General features: G+C 48.5%; 1 protein-coding gene across 1 annotated transcript in view; it reads left to right on the top strand.

The window, feature by feature from the left end:
* The window catches only part of Tbcd (tubulin folding cofactor D), a 191184-nt gene that overhangs the window by 128226 nt on the left and 36692 nt on the right, over window positions 1-26266 (top strand). The window contains exons 15-22 of the mRNA XM_008839647.3: window positions 4110-4167; window positions 10664-10693; window positions 14533-14618; window positions 18660-18740; window positions 20282-20355; window positions 21035-21152; window positions 22566-22626; window positions 24190-24212. Coding sequence (XP_008837869.1) covers window positions 4110-4167; window positions 10664-10693; window positions 14533-14618; window positions 18660-18740; window positions 20282-20355; window positions 21035-21152; window positions 22566-22626; window positions 24190-24212 — 531 coding nt within the window. The remainder of the gene's footprint in view (window positions 1-4109; window positions 4168-10663; window positions 10694-14532; window positions 14619-18659; window positions 18741-20281; window positions 20356-21034; window positions 21153-22565; window positions 22627-24189; window positions 24213-26266) is intronic.

Raw genomic sequence — 26266 nt, 5'->3', positions numbered from 1 at the left:
GCTGTGCCTGATCGCTAAACATCGTCACAATTCAGCTTGTTTGTTGTGCTCCTTCATTAAAAGGAGGGGCAAGCCAGAGTTACTGGACCCTCACCTGAGTACCCAGCCACTCTTCCCAGCTACCTGTACGTAATTTGGCCCTAATCACACATAGTTTCCTGGATTTGGGGAAGGCTAGGAGGAGAAGGCTTGACCCATGCTGGGTAAAGGTCTTCCAGTGTGCACACCCTCAGGTCATTCTTCATACACCTCAGCAACCCCTCAGTCATCTCTGTGAGTAAGCTCAGTAAATTCATTGGTTCCCCAGTAAACCTTTAATCAAAAATTGGCTTTATACTAGACCCTTAAAAGGGAATAAGCATTGCTTAATATCTCCAGGAAAACTTGCAATAGATGGAAAATTTATTTGTTAATGCTATTATGTCTCATAATTATTAAAAAAAGGAGAAAATGAGCCAGGCGTGGTGGCACATGCCTTTAATCCCAGCACTTGGGAGGCAGAGGCAGGTGGATCTCTGTGAGTTCAAGGCCAGCCTGGTCTACACAGTGAGTTCCAGGACAGTTGGGGCTACAGGGAGACCCTGTCTCAAAAAGACCAAAATAATAATAATAAAGAAATAAAAGATGTTAAAAGGATATGGGAATGTAGATAGTTTTCAAAATAGAAAAAAATGAAAAGGTCTAAGCAAGTGATGAAGGTCTATGTAGGTTTGTTGTGGTATATAACGGATAAGACAAAAATAATATACACATAATCTTAAGATTTCTAAGGTCATAGTTTAGTCAGCTAGTTTAAGGAACAAAATATATACCTAATCAAGGTTTGTTTTTTTTTCAGAACATTTGTTTTTTTTACGCAAGCTTTATCTACATAGCACATGGTAATTAAAAGTACCAGACTGGTGGAAATAACCTTCTTGGATATTTAACAGCCATTCTTTGAGGCCTATGCTAATCTGGTCAGAGGGACTTAAGGGACAGTTTTTGCTCCTTGCCCTCCAAGATAACTAAGTTCCCGGGGACTATGGAATATCTCTCAGAATGTCCTGTAACTGTGGCGAGTCACCTGTCCTCTGCCATGGAGACCCCCACCAGATGGACTTGAACCAGTGTCCAATCTACAAAGAGGAGGGTCTACTCAGAGGAAACATCTCATCCATGCTTCCAAGTGAAGCCAGCCATGGTTGAGCAGGACCTTTGACTTATCTTCACATAGATGGAGCTGGTATAAGAAAGGAGCCAGGAGCTCCTCCCAAGCCCATGTGACCCCTGAGGAAAAGATCCTCAAATGACCTTAAGTGTAAAAATAAATTGATTTATTTGGGCCAACTGTATGGTCTTAAACACCCACAAGGAAAGTATAACCAAAGATTAAAGTCATCAGTATATTTAAGAGTTCAAGGGATTATGGCTTAAGTCCATATAAAAAGTTTAGACAGTTATTTTTCATTGGTGATTTTTTTCCTAACCAGAAAGTGCTGCTCAGATGTAAGACTTCAAATGCTTGGTCTGTAGTGCCCACCTGTAGCTAAGGGAGACAACCCGCTATTGTTCTAAAGTGATAGATAAATTTGTTTTCTCCCCCTAATCTGGAAGCCTTTGAGAGGGAACTGACACTGATTCTAACCACTCCAACAGCTACCAAAATGCCTGACAGAAAATCCTGAATCCATCACTCTAGAGTCCAGCCTTGGCAGAGAAAAGGAAAATGAGGAGGAACCCAATAGAGGGATGCTTTTGGAAGCCCTTGTCAAGAAATTCCAATGGACTCTGATATGAACATTTGAAATTTGCCCTGTTCTGACTTTTTTCTGGTTCCCCGTCTAGAACTTATAATGCTAACTACTCTTGCCTTTACTTCTCCTTCACATCTCTTATTTACCAGTTGAGGACTTCCTTTTCTCCCCACAGATAAGTGTTATGCAATTTTGGAGTCTTTTAGAAAGACCCACTGAAGGGGTACCCCAGTTGCCTTACCCTGAGTCCCTGTTCAGCATGGAGGAAGCCAGAGTTGTCCTGATCCCCTGTCTGCCAGTTGGGTAACCTGGTCAAAGGATGGTGTGATAAGAATAGGAGGTAGGAATTGGCTAGGCAGTTAGGGTAAAAAGACCCCAAAGGAAAGTAGCCAGTTTCTTGGCTAAAATTCAAAATGTCCTTGGGCCTCTTAGCAACATACTCTGTTCCCAAGGCTAAAAATGTTGAAAGTATTTGGAAGCTTTTGTCTAATCCCTAAAAGATTTTATGGTTACCTCTTCAGAGTGGATAATGTTAGAATAGCAAAAAGCCCCATTAAAAAAAAAAACACATGAAGTCATCAGAAAAAAGTGATGGGGAGATATAGGAGGAGTTAGAGGGGAGGGAGCAGGCATGGATTTGATCAAAACACCTTATATGCATGTATAAAATTCTCAAATTAAAAAAAAATTTTAATTTATTTTGTGCATGCCTGTGCACGTGTTTGTGGGCACTTGTATGGAAATTGGGGGACACCTTTCTGGTGTTAGTTCTTCTGCCATTTGGCACCTAGGGACTGAACTCAGGTCATCAGGCTCGGTAGCAGATGCCTTTACCTGCTAAGCCATCTTGCCGTCCTTTGTTCTTATTGAGCATTTCTGGTCCCTGAAGCCTACCAATCGTCCACTGTCCTGGGAGTGGGGATCCCCCCATTCCCAAGAACCTGGCTCCTTCCACTGGGTTGGTTGTTGGAGTCCACGACGCCAGATATCCCTGTCTCCTAAGTCTTCCTTACATTGAGTGCAGGGCCCCAGTCCATCCATAGAGGCTGCTTGTCCCTGCCTGGGGTCCATAGGAAATGGTGTTCTCAGAATGCAGGAGTTTGCAAGGCAGATTTGTGGCCTCACAGCTCCTGGACCTGGAATAATGTCCCTACATGCCTGGAGAAGCTGAGAATCCAGGGACTCAACCTGAGTTGTAGCCCTAAAGACTTGGCTGGTCCTTGGTTCTTAGGTTTCCCTTCTGCTATCTCCTGAGACTATGCCTGTGACTCAGGGATGTGAGGATCAAGCAGAGAAAGCCCAGAGGGGAAATGCTTCCCTGGGAAATGCTCCCCATTGGGCGGGAGCCATAGAAGAGACTCAGGTGGATGTGGGAAAGAAGCAACTTTCTGCATTCTTACCACAGTAAGGTTTGTTATCTAAGAAAGAGACTTAATTGAAGCCTGTTGAGTGTCCTAAGAGCTTGGTGTGGGGTCACTGCCTCTGGCAGCATTGAGACCTAGCAGCTGCCTTCCATGTGGTCTCTATTCTTTTGACCTCATATAAACCTTATAGTGGCCCATGGCCCATCTCTGAGTTTCAGGTGGAGGCAGTATCCATATGAACATGCCTGACACTGGGGTGAACCTGTGTGGGATGTTGAAACTATTGTGCCCCTGTGTTTCCAAAGGGGCAAGCAGCCTGCAGCTTGCTCTCTGTGGTCTGGAAGGCATGGATAGCTGTCATCCAAGAACACTGGTGTCAGATACCCAAATCATGTCCTTTTGATTGCTGCCAGTTCCTGTCCTTGGCACCAATTGTCTTTGCAATTTGTTGAGTACCTATGACCCCGGCAGGTCAAGGGTATTGTGCCCCAAGGCCCTGGAGGTCTAGTGTGTATCATCCTGAGGCATTTGTTAGGACTGGGGCCAGAATGCTTGATGTCTCAGAGGTCACACAAATCTGTAGTAGGCTCCAGGAGCCTTGAGCTTCCCGCTGTCTGTGAGTGAGCTGTGAGTGAGCAATGGAATGTCATGTGGTCTTGGTTACTTTGCATTTTTCCTTTTTAAATGTGTCATACCCATGTGTGTGCTGGTGCCTGTGTGTGTAGAGGCCAGAGGACGGTTTCAGGTGTAGTCTTGAGGAACACTGTCCACCTCCTTTGAAGCAAGGTCTCAGCCTGGTGCTCACCAGTTAGGCTAGACTGGCTGGCCAGGGAGCCTCCTGCCTTATCTCCCTAGCGCTGGGATTATAGGCCTGTGCTACCACACCAACACATTTGTGTGGGGTCTGGGATTTGAACTCAGAATCTTATGCTTGCAAGGTAAGCAGTTTACTGTTTTATGCAGCACCTGCATATTTCATTTTAATTCATTATTTTCCTTGTTTGTACAGTGCTCTGATCATTGCCGCTGTGTTTGACCGGAATGTGAACTGCAGAAGAGCAGCCTCTGTGAGTTTCATTGTTTCAGTACATTCCACTCCTAGAAGTGGGGCATAACTTTGTCCATGTCCTCTGCGTGGGCCTGTCTTCCTGGCATGGCCATACCCCATCCCTGGGTGCTCCTGTAACTCTGGTAGCAAGGAGATCGGGTGAAAGAACCGAGGAAAGCAGGGCCATCACAGAGCAGGTGTGGCGTTTGCTCTGGGATTCTTGGGAGGTCAGGATTCAAGGCCTCCGTCCAGTGCTGCTGAAAGAGATGCAGCCAGCTGTGGTGGGTGTCTTTGAGCAGACACAGGGACCACGCTGCTGCCCAGTAACCAGACTGAGCTCAGGGCAGCCCGAGTCTTGCAGAAAAGAAAGTTAATCTGTGACTGTGAGGCAACCTGGCTGGCATGGCTGCTCCAGGGAACGGCAGGACAGATCACTGGAGATTTTGCACTCGGTTAGCTCTGCTGTCCTGGCTGTACTGGCGGGGACCTCACTGAATGGGCCTTGGCCTTGCAGCTGCAAGTGGGCCTTGTGTTTTGAGCTTGATCACCTGGGTCTCCTGACAGCCTGGCTTTGAGGACAGAAGGAGCTTGAGCAACTCTGGGTACCTGTAGAGATGTTGACCAGAGCTGCCTCCTTCACCCACCTGTGCTTTCCCTATCTGGTCATGGCGAGGCCTGAGTTTGGGGGACCCCAAGGACAGGAAAGGGGAGAAACAATTAGGAGAGGTCTTCCCGGAGTTGCCTTCTGGACATTGCAGCTGGGGCTGGCCCTGTACTTCCTAACTGCTGAGATCAGTGATTGAGACTGGTTCAGGGGAATGATAAAACTGGGCTCTGTCAGGAGTGCTCAGATGCCTTGGTAGGCTATGGATAGGTCTTGCCCTTATGGACAAGCCAGCAGGTAAACACATTTGTAGACCTCAGGAGCTGAGGGGAAGCATCTGAGAGAGTGCGATGTGAGATTTGCTGCTGGCAGTGAGGCGTTGATTGGTGCTGGGAGTTCCCATGGTTCAAGCTCTGCAGTGCTAAATTCTGGGCTTTAACCTAGGCACAGGACCCCCAAGTGCTGCCACAGCTGGAATTTTACACAGTGAGGAAAAGGCCAGGCCACGTGGGCCTGGGGGCAGGCACCCAGGTGGAGTTTGTTAGTGCCACCTGGTGTCCAAAAGAGGAGGGGGCGTGGCTTAGTGGCAGTGACCTGGATGTGGGTGTCTAGGAGAGTGGATAGGAGCCAAGCCTTAGAGTAGGGAGGAGGGAGAGGAAACTCTGAGGTAGGACAGCAGAATGGAGCTGGGAAAAGTAGAGTTGCCCTGCTGTGCATTCTGGCAGGAGCTTCTGTTCCAGCAGGCCAAGGTGTTCCTGCCTACTGCTGGTTTCATTTTATTTGTTTTAAAACCATGAGTAGGTATTTGGTTTTGAGGCAATAAGGTGGTCTTTGTCCTTTCTTCTGTTAATGTGGCATAGCAGACTGAACTGACCTTGCATTTTTGGTCTAATTTTCACTTATATACAGTCCATTCTTTATGTTGGAGTCAGTTTGTCAATGTCTCCTGAATTTCTGAGTCTGGTGGAGTTATTGGTCTGCAGTTTTCTTTTGTTCAGGTATTTCTGACTGCAGTTGGACTGAGGGTGAGCTGATCCCACAGAGATGGGGAATTATTCCCACTCTTCTGTTTTTGTGCCAGAGCTTTGAAGAGATGGATACCATTTCTACTTTATCTGGTAGTATTTGTAGTGACCCCATCGGAGTTTGTTTGTATTAAATTTTCTTTTTTTTTTTTTTCTAGTCTTTTTGAGACAGGGTCTCCCTGTAGCCCCAGCTGACCTGGAACTCACTATGTAGACCAGGCTGGCCTCGAACTCACAGAGATCCGCCTGCCTCTGTCTCCTGAGTGCTGGGATTAAAGGCATGCGCCACCATGCCCGGCCTGTATTAATTTTTTTATTCAAAAAAAATTTTTTTTTTGGTCTTTTTTGAGACAGGGTCTCCTTGTAGCCCCAGCTGTCCTGGAACTTACTAGGTAGACCAGGCTGGCCTCGAACTCATGGAGATCCACCTGCATCTGCCTCCTAAGTGCTGGGATTAGAAGCCTGCACCATCATACCTGGCAAATTTTTTAAAATTTTTATTATTTTTATTTGTATGCATATATTGCCTGCATGTATGTGAGTGCACCTGTGTTGTTCAGTGCTTAAGGAGGACAGAAGAGGCCATCAGATCCCCCAGAACTGGAGTTATGGACTATTGTTAGCTGCCATGTGGGTACTGGGATTCAAACCTGGGTCTTCTGCAAGAACAGTCAATGTTTTTAACTGCTGAGCCATCCCTCCAGCCCCTTTATTGAATTTCTGAAAAATTTATACACTATATTTTGATCATATTTAGATCCCCTCCTGTATCTGCAACCCCCCCTTACTAACCTCCCACCAAATCCCAAATTTCTGTTCACATACACACACACACACACACACACACACACACACACACACACACACACACAAAGGCCTATAGAGTCAGATTTGTATCTCTAAATGCTGTTTGGTGTGTTTCATCCACTGGAGCCAGGTCAACCTACCAAGAGTCCTGTCCTTAAATGAGACTGAATCTCCCCTTCCCAGCAGCCTTTGGTTGCCAAAAGTTTCTCAGGTAGGGTTGGGTTTCTTAACTACTTCCTCAGGGCTGTAAAGGGATTTTTTTTGTCTGTTTTGAGCTTATGTGGGATTTGTCCATACTTTAGCAACTACCCAGCTGTCTGGAAAACTGTTTCCTTGTGGTCACTACCTCTTCTGGCTGTCACAGTCTTTCGCCCTGTCTTCCATATGATCCCTGACCTTGGGAGGCAGAGGTTTGATAGGCTCCTTCCTATTCAGGGATGAGCACTCTGCAGCCTCTTGTTCTCCGCATGTTGGTCAGTTGTGGTTGTCTGTCTTGATCACCATGTGCTTTCCAAGGTTGTTTCTCTGTGAAGAGTTGAGAGATGCATAAATCTATGGGTATAATAATAAATCATTAGAAGTCAGTTTAATACTATGTCTATTCAGCAGAATAGGCTTTCTTCCATGGCCCGTGGACTGTCTAGCTTGAGGTTCCTAGACCTGATATCACTGTCAGGCATGGGTTCCATCCTATGAAGCAAACTTAAATCCAGTTAGAAAGTAGTTGGTTAGTCCTGTATTTGTGCCACTATTACACTGGTGGGCATATCTTGCCAGGCCAATTGTTGTAGTTTGCAGGATTCACAGCTGGGTAATGTTCATGCTAAATTTTCTTTCCAGGTACCATGCATAGCACCTTTCAGCACTATGAAAGCTAGACAGAGATGAGGTTTTGAATTCAGCACCAGCTTGATTTCTCCTTGTTCATACAGTTCATGTATGTAGTGTCTTCAGCAGTAAGGTCTTACTATGAAGCTTTTGGGGAGTGGGGTGTAACAGAGCATGGGCAACAACCAGTATTGAGGGTCTGTGGGAACCCTGGTCAGCAGCTTCACGAGAGGGAGTCCATTCCTGGCACTGGGCTTTTACTGTGCAAACCTGTGTTACCTAGTGGGGATAATATCCCTGTTATGTTTTCCAGGGTTTTCTACTGTGTCCACATAGCACAGATCTGCCTGGCCTTCTTGTTTATCCAGTCAGGGCTTTGTCCTGTCCTCTGAGTTGACAAGGACAGTGATTTGGTATTATTAGAGGCCCTAGCTGCCTTCCTCTTTGATATCACAGTGGTCCCTGTCTTTTCTGATGCCTGTCACAGGTGGTGGAGTTTCTGTCCGATATTTGGCTGATGGCCTCTGGCTGCACTGCATCAGATGTACCCTCAGGCCTTGTGTGCTCAGTGCCTGCGTGCCCACTGCTGCCTCAGTCACATGCCTGGCATGGCACCCAGCACATTGGGTAGTCAGCAGTGAAGCCTTACCATGGAGAGCTCAGCAAGTCCAGCTTTGCCAGTGCAGCTGAGCTCTGGTCAGGTGATAGTTGAGGTCTTCTGGCTCAGGGGCCTGCGGTTTTTCATGGCTGCTCATGGCCTGCTTGCATCTGCACTGAGAGACAATCAGAATGCAAGCCCCTGCCCAGAGTCCTTTAAACCTGTCATGAGAGACAAGTGGAGGTTGTCTGCATCCCCAAGTGGCCCCTATTTTGTGTTCTGTGTTAGGAAACCAGTCATTTCTTGGGAGGTTGCTGCAGTTTTGCTTCATAGTTACCCAATAGGCAGCAACTGCAAGTCTGATATACAACATTTTATGTTAAAACTTCATGTTGTGGTTCCTCTCCATTGCCATCTACTGTGAATGGGGCTGTGCACTGGTTGAGCCCTGATTTGTCCAGCCATTCATCATCAGAGGGCATCTGGGTGGCTGTTGGCTTAGGATTATTGCAAACATTCTCACAAAGGTTTTTGTGTGAGCGTAGTTTCTGTTTCTCTGGGGCACATGCCAAGATGATAGTTGCTGGGTCCTGTCTTCCCAGGCACCACCAACTGTCTCCCCCCACCCCCCACTGTGCATGCTCTCTCTGTGTTCTCCCTGGCTGTGTGTGGGCTGTGTGTCCTCCCTGGCTGTGTGTGCTCCCTGGCTGTGTGTGCTCCCTGGCTGTGTGTCCTCCCTGGCTGTGTGTGCTCCCTGGCTGTGTGTCCTCCCTGGCTGTGTGTGCTCCCTGGCTGTGTGTCCTCCCTGGCTGTGTGTGCTCCCTGGCTGTGTGTCCTCCCTGGCTGTGTGTGCTCCCTGGCTGTGTGTCCTCCCTGGCTGTGTGTGCTCCCTGGCTGTGTGTCCTCCCTGGCTGTGTGTGCTCCCTGGCTGTGTGTCCTCCCTGGCTGTGTGTCCTCCCTGGCTGTGTGTCCTCCCTGGCTGTGCGTGCTCCCTGGCTGTGTGTGCTCCCTTTGTGTGCTCCCTGGCTGTGTGTGCTCCCTGGCCACACTGCTGTTCTGCTCTTGCTGGTGAGTATGTGGTTGTAATTTCCATTTCTCTGGTGATGTTGAGTCTGTTGTGTGTCCTCCTGGGGAAGATGGGTCTGTTCAAGTCTTGGCCATTGTTTAATCAGTTTTTATTGTTTAGCTTTGAGAGTTCTCTATGTGTTCTGGATGTCTGTCCTTTACTCCGGGTGTGTCCCTGTGAACCTTCCCCTCTGTGGCTGTTTTCATCCCCAATAACAGCATCTCCACAGTCAGGAGTCTTCCACTCAGATGAGGGTTTGTTCTTGTTCATCTGTTTCTTCAGGGAGATACTTTTGGTGCAAAGGCTGTGAACACCTGTCCCCCTGTCTGGCATTCTTGTGGTTTTTGTCTGTGCCAACAGCATACTCCAAGGTGATGTCCATTTGGTCAGTCTTCATAATGGGTAGGGCTGGTTCCCTAGCCTCGTTTTCCAAGATTGTTTCAGTATAAATCTTGTATTACTTTTACCTGTTTTGGTGATGTGGTATTTAAGTTGACATCATATCTCTTTTACATTGCCTTTTGTGGTGTTTCTTTAAGAATTGGTAGTAAAAGTTACACAGTGGTGAGCAGCAAACCGTACCTTGTTTCCCCTGTTTAGGAGCTCCTGAGAGCCACCTCAGGTACATCACTGCTCCACTATGAGGCCCTGCCCTGGAGATGCCCCACATCTTTGTTCCAGTGCTTACAGGTTCTGTGGGGTTGGCCATAGACTTGGGGCCCTGCACCTCGGGCGTTTTCTTTCTGCACATCCATGGGTGTTCTCAGGAAGTCCCCTGGCCCAAGTTGGAGTGTCTCGTGCCTCTGCTTGCTGGGATAGTTCATGTAGCATGGCTGTGTACCACTCTATTCCAGCTCTCCACGTGAAGCTGCTGTCTGTAGCTATTTCTAGTCCTGGTTAGAGCTCAGCTATGGACTCTTTGGGGAGCATCTAAGACCACACTGGGTGATAAACTAGACACGAAGTGTCATTGTCATCTTAGTTGACTTAAGCAGGACAGTGTGAAAGGCCAGAAAAGGGAGCCACCAGGAGTAAAGCGTTCATATGACAAGGCTTATCTAGAAGTGCTTAATTCTCTTCAAGCACAGTGGGACATTTTCAGTCCCTGATCTGTGCCTGGCATACAGGACTCGGGTGGCTCAGGGATCTGGTTGGAGAAAGGTGTGTGCCCTCCAGGAGGCAGCCCTGGGGTGTTAAGGTTGGCAGTGTGCTCTTAAGATAGAGTTCTTAACCTGTGAGTGTTCCAGGGTTGACTTTTATTTACCAAGCTGTGTGGCTTGCTCTCAGCATAGTGCTCTGGGGCCTTCGTGTGGGCTCTGGTGTGAAGATTCCTGGTGAAAGGCGGCCTTCAGGATGTGTCTCGTTTTATAAACTGAATTCTTAAACTGTGGTTTTAAAGAGCACCAGGACATAAAAACAGTGACAAACTACCCTCCGGGCCCTGTTCAGCCAACAAAGAGGACTTTTATTCAAAAAGTAAAGCCATGGGTCATTTATACTGGTCTGTGTTTATTTTGAATTTGCCTTCTGATGTTTAGCAGAAGCAAAACTCACTCACCTGCTCTGTTTGCTCTTTCTGTTCCTCAGGCTGCCTTCCAGGAGAACGTGGGGAGACAGGTATGGCCACTTTATAAACCTCCATTCCAGGAGCTTCCTGTAGGTTTGGAGGTGGGAATCTTGAAAGCCTGAGCTTCACATCTTCTCGCATTGTTGGGTGTGGGTTAAGAGTGAACCGTACCTCAGCCAGCTAGTAAACATGACGACTCTGACCCTGGATTCACCATCGTGTGACCAGGGAGCACTGACCCCTGTGCCTTTCAGGAGACCCTGTGTGTGGGTGTTTTAACAGGTTAAGATTTTGCTTCATGCATTGTTGAGGGTTGCATGTGTGTTAGGGACCAAGTGGGTTCCTGGACCCTGGAGGCCTGGCTCTTTCCTAGCCCATGTGGGATGACAGCAGGCTCCGTTGGAATAAATTCTGGCCATATGTTCCAGAATCCTTAACCCCATCTCTGCCTGCGTCATGTCCTCCTACTTGGAGGCCTGTCAGAGGCCAGCTCTGCCTGAAAAGTGGGGTCTGGATTCATTCATGGTTGAGAGGCTGGCATACTGGGGCATGTGGCCAGGCTGGCAGGAAGCTCAAGAGGGGCCAGGACCTGGATCAGGTGGCAGCAGTCAAGATGATTGTGAGCAGGGAGGAGGGCCCCTGACAGAAACCAGCTGAAAATTATAGCTCTGGGGTTTCGTGTCAGCATGTGGCCATGGTTGCTTGTAGTGCTGCAGGTGAGGAAGAAAGAAGGGTGGAGCCAGGCCCTGCCATTTGGCTTAGAGTCAGCTGCTTATGAAGAATGACGGAGTCAGGGCTTGGCCAGAAAGGCTATGCTTTAGATGAGAGAGCCTGAAGATGGAAGACCAAGAAGATGGCTAGATTGTACCTGTGGTGGAGGATACTAGGGTAGTCCAGGAGGCAGTAGGCTGCCCAGCGACCCAAGGAGACTGACCCCTTCATTCAGACCTGGGGCTCTGCTGTGCTAGAGAGGAAGATCTTGTTGCCAGAAATGATGAGACGCTTTCCTCCTGCCCCCTGCCCAAGACTCCCAAGTAGCTGGGTGGGTAAGCTTTCCAAGGGGGAGGAAGGGCATGTACTCTGTCCCCTTTCTATACCCTGGGGCCTTAGCAGGTTAGGTTTAACCTGTGGGCAGCTGCCACTTCTAGAACCAGGCAGAATTGAGGTGCAAAGCTCTGCTGCTGCTTGGAGTGCTGCTAGGTCACAGCTCTGTGTGGGTGGCTTGGCCAGGCTTGGTGCGACCCTTTGTGCAGGTGAGAAAGTTGAGGCGCGAGTGCTGAGGTTCCTGTCGGGGAGGAAAGGTCAGCTACCTGACCAGGCAAAGCCTTAGACTCTTGCCTATTCTGTTCTTGTTGTATAAAGTGGGGACTGCTGAGCCCAGCCCAGCTCTACTGTCCTCCTCCTCAGTGGCACCCGGCCCTGGGTTGCCATGAGCATGGACTTCCACCTGCTTGCCCAGTCACATGCTGCTGTCTCCCTGTGAACCAAGCTGCAGCCCTTTTGCCCGTGCTGTGGTTTCCTTCCCGTTGTTAGGAATGGGTCTGGAGTCTTGATAAATAACCACATATCCAAAGTATTTCTGTAGAAGGGTGCAAAGCCACTTTAAATCCAGCAAGCAAGCACACCTAGTGGGGGCCCTGCTGGGCTTTTAACCCTAATACAAGGAGTCCTATGCCTCACTCAGAGTGGCCAGAGCTTGGCCTCACATTTTTACTTGATTGGCTATTTCAGAACCATGCAGTTGCTAGGGAAAATGAAATTTGAGCATATATTTTGACCTCAGAAAAGTGATGACTCAGGAGGGTTTCTTGCCAAATGGCATCTTTACACATTTCTCTAAAGATGGAACTCCTCTGTCTCATTTAACCCTTCGATAGAGAAGACAGTACATTTCACTTCCTTTTCCCACATCATACAAAGTATCACGGCAGAACCAGGAGCCTCCGGCACTACACTCCAGCCCAACCTCTGGGAAGACTTGCTGGCTCATAAGCCTCCTCGGCTCCCTGCTCCCAGGTGTTCTCAAGGAGATGTTTTATGTATGCTGGGTAGCATTTACTCTCAGAGTTCTGGTGGAGTTGTGGGTTTTTAATGACCAGGCTCCAGGATCAGCTTGGGAAAGGGTGAAGGTGTTGAGAAGGCTAATGCAGGTGGGCCACATGGAGGAGTGGCTTCAGCTGGCCATTCTCCAGCCCTGGCTGGGAACAGTGGCTTCTCCCCTCACTCTACCTGGGACAGCCCTGAGGGCAGATGTCAGGGAGTTGGAGCCAGCTGACTGCAGGTGTTTTAGTTAGGTCTGGGCCTTTAGCTCTTCTGGACTCCAGATGGGTGATGCAGTCCACCATATCCTCAGACTAATTGGCATTTATAGGTATTGAGGACCAAACTGCTATTTTTGATATTGTCTCCATGGTAATAAATAGCCTGAATTCCATGTAGAAATTGAGACTCAAATCCTAGATTTATTTCTTTTGTTTCATACTTTGGATCTGGTCACAGGCACACATACTATAGTGGATCTGGTCACAGGCAGGCACACTGTAGTGGATGTGGTGACAGGCCCACATACTGTAGTGGATCTGGTCACAGGCAGGCACACTGTAGTAGATCTGGTGACAGGCCCGCACACTGTAGTGGATCTGGTCACAGGCAGGCACACTGTAGTGGATCTGGTCACAGGCAGGCACACTGTAGTGGATCTGGTCACAGGCACGCACACACTGGTAGATCTGGTCACAGGCCCGCACACTGTAGTTGGTCTGGTCACAGGCAGGCACACTGTAGTGGATCTGGTCACAGGCATGCACACACTGGTGGATCTGGTGACAGGCACGCACACTGTAGTGGATCTGGTCACAGGCAGGCACACTCTAGTAACTGCACCTCTGATACTGTGAGGTGCTGACTGCAGAGAGCTGAACCTTCTATTTGAGTGAATTCCTTCCTGTGTGAGACCTAGGTGTTGGGTTGGGTGTGGGTGCTGCTAGTGGGTTCCTGTTGCTTTTCTTGGGCTTTTGCTTGTTCTTGTGCTGGCTCTATGCAGAGTGGGAACCTGTCTACTGCTGGGGTGGAGCTGTCTCTGGGGCATTACCTGCAATTGGCTACAGTTTTCTACATTGATACTTTCTTAGAAACTTATTTATGTGGTTTCTCGATTTTAGCATTTTTTGTTGTTATCTTTTTGAGACAGGGTCTCCCTGTAGCCCCAGCTGGCCTGGAACTCACTATGTAGACCAGGCTGGCCTTGAACTCACAGAGATCTGCCTGCCTTGGCCTCCCAAGTGCTGGGACTAAATGCATGCGCCACCACGCCCAGCGTGATATTAAAATATTTTTACCACAGGTGATACCAGTAATAACGTGCAGATTTGGGGCCTGGGCTCCACCAGGAGTATGCTGGGTGGATGTGGATGGATGGATCTTCCTCTCACTTTGAATTTTAGGGGCTTCAGGCCACCTCTCTGGATTCTTCTTAGAGGTTAGCATAAACCCCGAAGCTGCTTTTACCAACCTCATCCTTCTGCCTGGCCAAGAGCACAGTGTGGACCCAGGTTTTGTAGCCGGGCAGGGGCCTGCCTCGTTCTGTTGGCCTTCCTGTTCCACAGGCTCTGGAATGAGGGCCTTCTTGTGGTCTTTGTGACCAGCGAGGGGGACCAGAGCAGAGAGAGCCACCACTTTAGCAGTACTGAGACCCGGTATCTTTGAAAGAAAGGACTTTGTAGCATCTGGAGCCGAGACGTGGGTTTGAAGCTGAGTTTACCTGAGTGCAGTGTCTGGCCAGGCGGACGCCCCATGAGCCAGGTCCGTGGCTCTGCTGCAGCCACCTCGCTGTATGCTCTGTGACTTCTGATGCCGCGTCTCACCTTTTCCTCCACTTTCATTTCTTCAGGGCACTTTTCCTCATGGAATTGACATTTTGACCGCCGCAGACTATTTTGCAGTTGGTAACATATCTAACTGTTTCCTGGTTATAAGGTAGGTTTTAATGTGTGTACCACATTGTAACCCTGATTCAGGTGTCAGAGCTCAAGTTCCTGCATTTCCTTCTTTACCACACCGAGGTCTGCTTCTCACTGACAGCCTTCTCATAGGAGTCACAAATGTGGTGGTTTTCAAAATGAAATTTTGGATTTGAAGTGACTATCCTTTTCTGTTTCAATAAAAAAGTTGAAATTATCTGATTATCAGATGAGAAAGAAAGGGGTATTTGAGAAATGAGGTCAAAGAATAAACATTTAGTATCCCTACCTGCCACTTGCAGAAATTGCATCGAGTCACGTTAGTCTACCTCACCTGGGTACTAGGGATCAGCTCACTGGCCTTAGTTATTAGCAGCCATAATCTAGAGATTATGTAGATTTTTATGCCAGAACCTTAAAAAAAAGCTTTACTTTTGTACATGTTTCATGGCCTGGTTTCAGTGTAGTTTTAAACATGTATTTAGGTAGGGGGCTGGGTTTTGGCAGAGTGAGCAGTTGAGCAAACACTGCACAGTTCTGGTGGAGAATGTGTGTGCCTCTGGCAGGTGCCCACAGGTCCCCCAGGCTTCTCCCTGCCTGCCTTGACCTGGCCTCTCAACTCTGGACTTCATAGTGCTCTGTTTGCCCACCAGGCAATTCCACAGGAATTCAGATGGCTTATCCCCAAACCTGTCCATCCACTGGTGCAGAGGAGTGACTATGATTTGCCCTGTGGCCACTGTATAGGGTGTCTGTCTGCCTGGCCATTTTCCCGGGGACTGTCCATCTCTTTTTTGTGCCTGTTTGTCTTGTTACTCTTGTCAGTTTCCTTAACAGATTTCTAACATTTTCAGCCTTGAGCACCATTTTAAAAATTGTTTTGTCACGTTTTACTTTCTAGTAGTTATTTTCTAGGAATTTTACATGCTTGTTCTATAACTCACTCAGACCAATGTGGCCTCCAGGTAGAGCGCCTCTGCCTGCCTGACTCAGTAGCTGCAAGCTCTTCTCTCCGCTCCGATCCTCCTTGTTTCCACACTGATGGGTGCCTAGTTCAGCCATCTGTTCTTCCCTCATCAGCCTCAAGCATGGCTGTCCCGCTGGCCCTCCCTACCACCGTTGCCAGCCCCCAGCTCTTACTGTCTTGGATGCCTTCAGAAGCCTGCTGGGCCTTCACAGTGGCAGGCTCAGATTCCCATTCACACTCTGCCCTGGAGCCCTGAAGTTGGCTGAGGTCTTGCTGTGTCACTGCACCCCCTCCCCTCTTGCACCTTTGTCTCAGTCCCCTTTCCCCCACCCTCAGGTAGATTCCCCTTGATTGGTGCTTGACCTTCCGGTGTCCTGTATGCTAGGAATGGACAGTGCTGCCCTGGGCCAGGGCTCAGGCATGTCTTCCCTAAGGCCACCACTAGTTGGTGGCAGAGCTTCGGCTGGCCTCAGGAGGCCTAGTACCCCTCTGCTTTCTTCTGTGAGGTACCAACTATCTGCTTGCCCCTCTCTGGCCCTGCTGCAGACTTCAGGGTTGCTGGCTGGGTGTGGGCCTGCTTTGGGCCATGCAGAGGACACACCATAGTACCCTGGAGCTAAGGTCCTTGTGATGTGAATCCACTCCTGGCCACACTGTGGGGAAAGCCACTTGATTCTTCTCCTCGCTGCCCATCTCATCCTGGAGTTCCCATCGTTACCGTTTCCTGAGAGTCTGCTCATAGCTGCACATGGGCAGGACGGCATATTAGGTGAGGGGCAGCTCTGAACCCTGCTCAGCAAGTGTGGGTTCCCTGAATGGGAACACCACCTTCCTGTGTCTGGACACTGTGGTCTCAGCAGCCCTTCCGGGCCAGTAAGTCTTTATAAGCTGTGTGGTTGATACAGCTTTTTCCCTGTGTGTCATACCTGAAAGGGTCCCCAGAAGAGAAGCTGTGGGCAGTGCCCCAGCCCTTCACAGTGGCAGTACCTGATGGCTGTCTAGAGGTCACAGCAAACTCCGCTTTTCCTCTCCACGAAGGCGCAGAACGCAGCTTCCAGAGGCCGAGTGCACGCTGCTGTGGACTTCTGGTCATTGTCCTTGCTGAATGACCTGGTTTATTTCAGGGCAGTCTGCTGTGATTCCAGTGGCAGATATTTTTGTTTGCTTTGACTTTATTTTTGGTGTTTTTCTTGCCATATTTTTCTTGGGGGTTTTGTGTTTTAATGTTATCAACTTCTTTTTTCTAGTATTAGTTTTTTCACTTAATTAGAAAGATCACTCTCATTTGCAGGTTTTTTTTTTTTTTTTTTTTTTTTTAAGTTACACCATGTTGTTTCCAAGAGATGTAACTTATTTTGCAGTGGTGATGGGTTGGAATCCATGCCCTAAAGCATGCTGCGTGAACATTCCCTCCTGAGTGGCAGCCTCAGCACTGCAACTTTGGTCACTTTCATTTTAAGGCATCATTTGCACACCATTGCTTGTCTCTCTGTACATACAGTTTAGCAAGTGCTAACCGTGCACACACCAGGCAGTCTTCACCTTCATTGGGATGTAGAGGGCTCCTGTCACCTCTGCGGTCTGTCCTGACCAGCCCTACGATCTGGTGCTTTGCCTGTGGCTGGATTCTTGTGCTGAGCTCCGTGATCCCTGCTGCTGTACGTGGGTTCTTCTGTGTTGCTGAGTTGGTGCTGCTCTGGGGCTTCACAGTTCACCTGTGCGGGTGGTCATTGATCAGCAGTTGGGTGGTTTTGAGTTTTTGATTCTGATGGATAAGGCTCTTGTAAGCATTTGGGAGTCTTTATTTCTCTTAGGCAAAGACTAGAAAGGGAATTTCTTAAGATTTGCTGAGAAGCTCCGTGGAAAGTGGCTGTGAACGGGGCTTCTGGCTTTTCCACCCCTTGAGGTTTGGGTTGCTGCCAGCCTGAGAATACCTTGCCATTCAGAGCACTTCATCCTTGCTAACGACTCATGTGGGACATCTTTCCATGTGTGTGTTGGCCTTTTATCTTTTTGTGATATCCTGTGCAAATGCACAGTTTTTGAGTTTTATCTTCCTTATATGTCCAGATAATATAAGCTGTTTGCCATCTGTGACTTTTATTTTCATTTTTTGTAAATCATTCAATAGCCTTATTATATGTAATTAAGATGTGTGGCATGTACACAAGCACACAGCTTGCTAAATCTGACAGAGGTGGATACTCGGGAAACTGTCAGGTGGATACCAAGGTTGTAATATGCTGCTCACATCACTAATGCCGCTCTGCTGTACAGATTGCTTTTCATTTTTGTCTGGCCTTTCCCACTTAGCATGATTATTTTAAGATTGATCCATTTTTATGTGTGTTAGGAAGTTCACTCCTGGGGACTGGAGAGATGACTCAGTTAAGAGCACTTACTGCTCTTGCAGAGAACCAGGTTCAGTTCCCAGCACCCATGTTGGGGTGGCTCACACCTGTATCTCTAACTTAACCTCAAGGGATCCTGCCCTCTTCTGGCCTCTTTGGGCACTCCTACACATGTGACATACACTTACACAGATACACACGTATGCACACATACACATAAATTAAGATAATTAAAATAAATCTTAATTGATGCCCTCTGCAGGCACTGCACACACCTGGTGTACTTACATACATGCAGGCAAAGAGCTCATACACATAGAACTTTTTAAAAATAAAAGCAGTCCATTCCTTTGGGCTGCTGAGTGCTCATTGCATGGACAGGTGGATGCTGGAGCTGCTCTCAGTCATGGCCCAGGTGTGCTGCTGTGCTGTGTGCATGGTCTCTGTGGATGAGTGCTTTTCTTCTCTGGGAGACAAGGAATGGCTGGGTCATCTGGGAGGCACCTTTTACTTTGGAAGGAACGGCCAAACTACTCTTTAAGGTCATTGTGTGAGTTTCCATTCTCACAAGCAGTGTATGAAGATTCCGGCTCCTCTGTGTCCTTTCTCTTTTGTTTATTTTTAATTTTTAGGTATCCTATAAAATACCGATTTTGAAACATTTTGTATGTATTTTGTACTTTTTTGTTGTTACACCTCACTCCTCTCCAGCCCTTTTTTCGGCTCTTATGTCTTTCAGTGTGTTCATTGCTGGCTTCCAGGAGTATACCAAGCCGATGATAGACCACCTGATGTCCATGAAAGTCAGCCACTGGGATGGGTGAGCTCTGTGTTTTTGTGAGTCTCCAAAGATTCTTTTTGAAGGAGACATTAAATTGAGCTTGTAAGTTCTTGAGTTATATTTTCTTATCGTAGATGAACTGTTTTAGAGCCCTTCCTTCTGAAAAGTGACATGAACCGCAGTTGCATGCCTGGCATGCTGGTTGATGGCCCACCTTTCTAGTTTCATTTCTGGAGCTGTTGGCCAGGCATGACTAAGGAGTAATAATTCCTGAATGCCCATATGTTGTGTGTAACAAGGCAGCTGCTGCCTGGGGATGGGGCAGTCCAGTGGCCTTCTGGTCAGCTGACTTACCTCCATACCAACTCTGCTCTGCTTGGTCTCCCAGACATCTTTGATGTCTCCTGGGAGCTGAGCAGGCTAGAGGTGGTTTCCACAATTGCAGTCGCAGCTTGAGGGCTGTCTTGATATTTCATAGATAGCTTTCACAGAAGAAGGCAAGTGTGATTTCAGATCATAAGCACACTGTGCTTTGCCAGCACCTGTAGGCAGGCCTGGCCAGTCAAGGTACAGCAAACACTGGAGGAGGTGAGCAGTTGTATCTGCTGTCCCTGACAATTCTAGTTCCAGAGTGGGTCTTCATGCACCACTGGGGACTGTGTTTCAGCTTCCTGAGGACCAGGGACGTCAAAAGTATTTGTTGACAGCTGCTTGTCTAGCTGGGTGCCATCTGAGTGGCGCTCCCTGGAGTTGGGTGCTTCTGGCTTGGGCCTGTGTGAGACTAGGATAGTACTTCTTTCCTTCTGGAACTTATGTGCCAAGCGTGCAGATGACTGGGACACCAGAATCTCTTGTTGGGAGCAGGCCTACACTAACCTGGGAGTGATTATTTATGTTGCCTCTCATACCAGCATACCAGCCAAATATGTAATCGATAGAGCTTTTGAAATCTTTGACTTATTTTTCCAATTCTGTTCCGTTTGTGTTTTGAGTGGGAGGCCTCTTGTCAGATGTGTGCATCTGTGATCTCTGTTTTCCTAATGTGTTTGTCACGTGACGCGCTGCTTTGTCTCAGATGTCTTCACTTGTGACTGAGCATTGAGCATGTGCATCTCTGTCAACTTTTTCTTTAAAGGGACAGGCAGTTAATTCCTCGTGTCCCTCATATTCTTATATGGTACTCTTATTTTTTTGAGACAATGTCTCATTATGTAGCTCTGGCTAGCCTGGAACTTGCTACGTAGACCAGGCTCGCCTTGAACCATATATCTTACTCTTATTTTTTCTTTATACAAACCCTCAAAACGTAAAATCGATCCTTAACCTAGAGCCTTACAAAAGAGACCCCAGGAAGGGTTTGACCTACCTACTGCAGACTGTCAGTTATGCTGTCGTAGGTGTTACAATTATTCAACTTTTAAGGCTGAGTAATAGTCTGTTGTCTGTATCTCCTGTGTTTTGTGTCCATCTATCTGTTGGTGCATTCTCATGCTACTTCCATCTCATGGCCATTGTGAATAATGCTGATGTGAGTGTAGGTGTGCAAATCACTCCATACTTATGTCTGCCTCACTCCCTAGGGCCATCCGAGAACTATCTGCGAAGGCACTGCACAATCTGACCCCACGAATGCCTGAGTACATTGCCACGCATGGTAGGTGTGCCTCCCCCCACATGTGCACATGCCCTCCCTCTGCGCACACAGCAAAAAGGTGTGCTGGTCTCTTGGTGGCTGAAGATGATGTCCCATGTCTACTGCTGAAGAGTGAACCGTGGCTAAATCAGGACAGACAGATGCAGGGTGTGTGTCCACTGGCAGCTTTGGGTGGCGCCGGGCACAGATGTGCCCAGAACAAGCAATCTGTGGGTCATGTTGTATATATTTACAAATGATGATGAATTCTAGAGGCTCATTTGTATTGCCAGTGCCTCGATTGGTGTATGGTTGGGATTTGGAGCAGTCCTACTTTCTCTTCTTGAACACCAGAGTGGGAAGAAAACTGCTCTGAGCGGAAGGAGGAAATGAATGAAGGTGTCACTGTCATGGCCACGTGGGCTCTGCCCCACCTGTGCTCCCAGGCAGAGCCTGCTGTCACTCAGGATGCTGATCGGGGCACATGGGAGAACTGCACACGTGACCCCTTTCGCAGCTCTGTCACTAGTTGCACATCTGGGAGTCCAGATGCCTGTGCTGGTCTGTGTGCCATGACCCAACAGTTCCCTGGTTGCTCAGGAGGGAGCTCTGCCCACTAGAAATTGCACCTTCTGTGTGGCCCTTGTGGTGGTGACCTTGACAGAGGTCCCATGTGTGTCTCTCACCCTGACTGCTGCAGTGTTCCCAGCACTGTTGTTGATGACACGGAGTCCGGATCTGCACACACGACACGGCGCCATCCTTGCCTGTGCAGAGGTCACCTATGCTCTGTACAAGCTGGCAGCACAGAGCAGCAGGTATGAGGTGCCATCCGGGACACTGGGTGTCACAGTGACGGGTTTGAGAACAGTGTGTCTGTTCTGACACGTGATCATCTGCGACAGCTGTGTCCTGAGGGTTCCAGTCTGTGTTGAGGTGGTCAGTGGGAACACCTACCTCTCCTTGGGGTACTCTGGGTGGCGGCCAAAAGGTGTCTGTGCTTCCTCTGCTTCCCTCCATCATCCCAAAGCCATGACTCAGATCACAGGAGCAGTGACACCTGTTCAGAAGTGTCGCTGAACAGTTCATTTGTCACTGTGTGTGTGTGTGTGAGAGAGAGAGAGAGAGAGGGAGAGCACAGTTATGTGCCACGGCATGTGTGTGGAGGTCAGAGGGACAACCTTAGGCATTATCCTCACCTTCTACCTCATTTGAGACAGTCTTGTTGTTCACCAAGATAGCTGCCCCAGGGGCATGCTGGAATTACAACATGTGCACTGCTGTGCCTGACTTTTACTTGGGTTCTGGCAATCCAGACTCAGGTTATCAGACTTGTGAAGCAAGTCTCACTGAACCATCTCCTCAGTCCCCATTTGTCACTTCTAGTAACTTAAAGTACGTGGTAGTGTAAGTTTGGAAGTTTCCCTGAGCATCTCCTCCATTGGCTGCATCTGTAGGGACGGCAAAGCAGGAAGTCGGCCAAGCAGGACAATCCTTCTAAGAGCTGCTTGATTTCCCTATGTCTCTATAAGAGCTCACAGAGCACAGTGATGTCTGTGACCTGCTCTTGGACTCAGGCTTGATGAAACATGTACTGAAGTCACTGCCTGTCATGTTAGGTGGTTTCCAGGGATAGGATGATAGAAGATGGAGACCTGGGCCATTCTACCCATCAGTCTCAAGGGGCCTTAGTTGTCCCCTGGCCCTAGAACACAGCTCAGAGCCTCAAGTCTGTGGGTGAAGTGGACACCTGGTGTTGCTGACCTGACTCTCCTTAGTTGTGTTAAGAGGCATGTGGGATGCACCTTTCCTTGGCAGTGCATGACGATATGGTCAGTGCCGTCTGCCAAGACAACTTCTGAGACCCAGTGCCAGCATGTTGGGACACCCTGATGCTCACCTGCTGTAACCATACAGCGTGTGTGTGTGTGTGTGTGTGTGTGTGTGTGTGTGTCTGTGTGTGTAAGAGAGAGAGATGGTGCACATGTGGAAGTCAGAGGACAACTTGAGGGAATCAGTTCCCTCCTTGTAGCATGGGGATTGAACTCAGGTTGTCCAAGTGCTTTTACCCACTGAGTCATCTCTCTAGCCCCCAACACAGTTTTATTGAAGTCAGAAATAGGACATGTGGGAGTGTGAACAAGCAGATCCTTCTGAGCCCCCGTGTTCCTTATGTGTACCTGGCCTCAGCCTCAGTCCTTGTGACCTCAGCGCTGTTTGACCTCCTGCAGACCTATCACAGACTATCTGGATGAGAAGGCAGTGCAAGGCCTGAAGCAGATCCACCAACAGGTTTGTGTGGCCCACCCAAGCCCCTTCCTTCTTCCTGGACTGGGTCTGCCTATCCGGATGAGCACAGTGGGGCTACTGGGGCATGATGACTCTGTGGCCTCCCCACAGTTACTCTTTGGGAATTTGTCTGAAATCGGCAGTGGGACTGGCTCCCTCCTTGAGGTCAGAAGCCATCTTGTTGACTTAGGGCAGCAGAATCAGTGGGACTCGGGGCTGCATCTGTGTCTCACTGTGGGCCTGACAGCACTCTTCAGACATTTGGGAGTACTCAGCAAGGGGCCAGCATGTCCCCTGTCCTGGCCCAGATATGTCCTGTGGATGGAGGGCAAGGGACACCCATGACGCACAGGCCTTTAGTCTCCGAAGGCATGTGTGAAGTTTTTCGAGGATTTTGAGATTCTTAAAACTGTCTATGACTCAAAAGAGGTAAAGTATAAACCCCAGATCGTCTCAGAACCATTTGTTAAAAATTAAATGGTTTTATTGCTTCTTGTTTCAAATGGTTTTCTGTTCCTGAAGATTTTCCTTTTTTTTTTGTTTTTTTTTGGTCTTTTTGAGACAGGGTCTCCCTGTAGCTCCAGCTGTCCTGGAACTCCCTGTGTAGACCAGGCTGGCCTTGAACTCACAAAGATCCTCCTGCCTCTGCCTCCCAAGTGCTGGGATTAAAAGCATGTGCCACCACACCCGGCTCAGATTTTCCTTTTATATGAGCCTTTTCTCTCAGTTTCTTCTGACCATGGCAATACCATTTAGTTTTCATTTCTCATGTTAAAGTGGACCCTAGTAGGACTGGAAGATGACTCAGCAGTTAAGAACACTGCTCTTGCAGAGGACCAGATTCAGTTCTCAGCATCCACATGGTAGCTAACAACCACCTATAACTCCAGTTCCAGGGAACCCAACACCATCTTCTAGCCTCCACAGGCAATGCATGCATGTGGTGCACTTATTACATACATGCAGGCAAAGATTCGTATACATAAAAGTAAGATAAACCATAAAGAGGAGGCTGGCGTTCTTGCCCAGCGTTTGAGGTGAAGGTGACTGAGGGGGAGGCAGCCTAGGATCAGAGAGAACAGGGCCCACGTCCTCTGAGCCAGGGTTTCCTATTTCTGAGGGACATGGGTGACAACAAGGTCATGCCTTTAGTTTTCGTGGGAATTACAGGCCGTGTGAAGCTCAGTGGAGCTGGAATAGTGTGGACTCAGCACGTTGTAGCTGTGCTGGCGACAGCATGATGGGAAACAGCTAATGTTTTCTGAAGACGGAACCACCAGAGCCCTTTGAGCTTTCCGATTGTGGGTGGAGTTCAGGATCTCGGGAGCCTCCCTCCTCCTCCTGTGCCTCCGTTTCCCTTTTGTGACAACGCACCTGAAGAACCTAGCCAAGGCCTGGCAGTGAAGTGGCTTTTGTCCTCTGACCTTCCCGGCTGACTTTATGGCAGCCTGCCTAGAAAAGCTCAGCTTTGCCATCCTGCCGTCATTTTTGTGTTGATAACCATCAGCGTTATGTACAGAACAGATATTGAACCAAATGACTTATCTGTCTTGGATTTAATTTCAGCTTCGTGATCGTCATCTCTACAGGTAAGCCTACTGAACAGAGCTTCTTATTTGTTGTGTCCAATGGAAATGCATGTTGTCAGGAGCAACTGGTCCATTGATACACTTACAGTTCTTTTAAAATTACATTTATTTATTTTTGTGTTGCTGGGAGGAACACATGGCATACTGCGCCATTGGGGATCAGAGGACAACTTGCAGAAGTTGGTTCTCTCCTTCTGCAATGTGGAACCCAGGGATCTAACTCAGGTTATCAGGCTTGGTGGCAAGCCCCTTTACCTGCTGAGCCATCTTGCTGGCCCTTGATGCACTTTCAGCAGCTAACAGCTTACCTTCATCAGTCGCATTGTTATAGTTCACTTTGGAGAGGTGCAGTTGTCACACAGTTCAGTATTGAAGGGCACCTCTTTGGTATATTCAGGCTTTGTGGACGCTCACGTGGAGAGGTCACCACACCCCATGGCTCAGTATGTGCTTGGCTGTACTGTGACGGAAGATAGTTGTCTCCAGCCAAGAAGCAGAACAGATGTTGCTGGAGTTTGTACCTGCCCTCACTGGCTGCTCACTCCTGGCGCAGCCCCTTGAGTACCCTCTGCCCCTTCCAGCTTCTCTGCAGTTGGAGGCATGTGGAGCTCTCGGGGTCCGGTTCTTTCTCCCAGGGTGTTTCTAAGAGTCACCCATGTTGTATTGTTTTTTTGTTTTTGGTTTGTGTTAGACAGGTTCTTGCTGTGTTCTCCATGCTGACCCATGATCCTCCTGCTCCATGGACTCCAAGTGCTTATTCCGTTCCTTTTTACTGCTGAGTAGCATCTTGTCAGCTCAGGCCTCGTACAGTGTAAAATATAGCTCTGGGGCACATCGGTGTGTCTTGGTGTACAGATGTATCCATTTTCTTGGATTTATCAGGACTGGTTCTGTCAGGTCATTTGGTAGGCTTCTTCACAATACATCCCAACCATTTGTCCTGTGTCCTCACCAGCACTAACTCCTGTGGTCACCTTGACACCTGTGCCATCTTTGTGATTTGTGGTGGTATCTCATTATCTCTGGCTTGTTAGGTGGATGTGGTTTATATGTCCCTAGTGACTAGTGATGCTGGGCATGTTGTGCTGACCAGGTATTGCTCTGTCTCCTGTGAAGTGACCGTTCAGACCTTTAATTCCTTAAAAATTTCCATCATCTGTCCTGTTGAGCAGTCAGAGCTCTGGGTCTCCTGGATCAGAATTTTCTATCAGACACAGGTTTTCACTGTTTTTTTCACTTCTTGCTCTTTTGTTTCTCTTTTGGGCTCTTTAGTGTAATTGTGTATAGCTGAGCGTCATGCTGCCTTCTTATGCTCTTAGAGGGGAAGCTTCCCGGTGCAGCTTACTTAGAGCTACAGGGAGTGGGCAGTGAAGGTGGCGTCAGTGAGCTGTTGCAGTGAAGGTGTCAGTGAGCTGTGCATTGAAGGTGGCGTCAGTGAGCTGTGCAGTGAAGGTGTCAGTGAGCTGTGCATTGAAGGTGGCGTCAGTGAGCTGTGCAGTGAAGGTGGCATCAGTGAGCTGTGCAGTGAAGGTGTCAGTGAGCTGTGCAGTGAAGGTGTCAGTGGGCTGTGCGTTGAAGGTGGCATCAGTGAGCTGTGCGTTGAAGGTGTCAGTGGGCTGTGCAGTGAAGGTGGTTTCAATGAGCTGTGCAGTGATGGTGTCAATGAGCTGTGCAGTGATGGTGTCAATGAGCTGTGCAGTGATGGTGTCAATGAGCTGTGCAGTGATGGTGTCAATGAGCTGTGCAGTGATGGTGTCAATGAGCTGTGCAGTGATGGTGTCAATGAGCTGTGCAGTGATGGTGTCAATGAGCTGTGCAGTGATGGTGTCAATGAGCTGTGCAGTGATGGTGTCAATGAGCTGTGCAGTGATGGTGTCAATGAGCTGTGCAGTGATGGTGTCAATGAGCTGTGCAGTGATGGTGTCAATGAGCTGTGCAGTGATGGTGTCAATGAGCTGTGCAGTGATGGTGTCAATGAGCTGTGCAGTGATGGTGTCAATGAGCTGTGCAGTGATGGTGTCAATGAGCTGTGCAGTGATGGTGTCAATGAGCTG

Source organism: Nannospalax galili, unplaced genomic scaffold, assembly GCF_000622305.1.
Source record: "Nannospalax galili isolate Female #2095 unplaced genomic scaffold, S.galili_v1.0 scaffold679, whole genome shotgun sequence".
Lineage (NCBI taxonomy): Eukaryota > Metazoa > Chordata > Mammalia > Rodentia > Spalacidae > Nannospalax > Nannospalax galili.
Note: the sequence above shows the minus strand (reverse complement) of the source record. Positions and strands in the feature narration are given on the sequence as shown.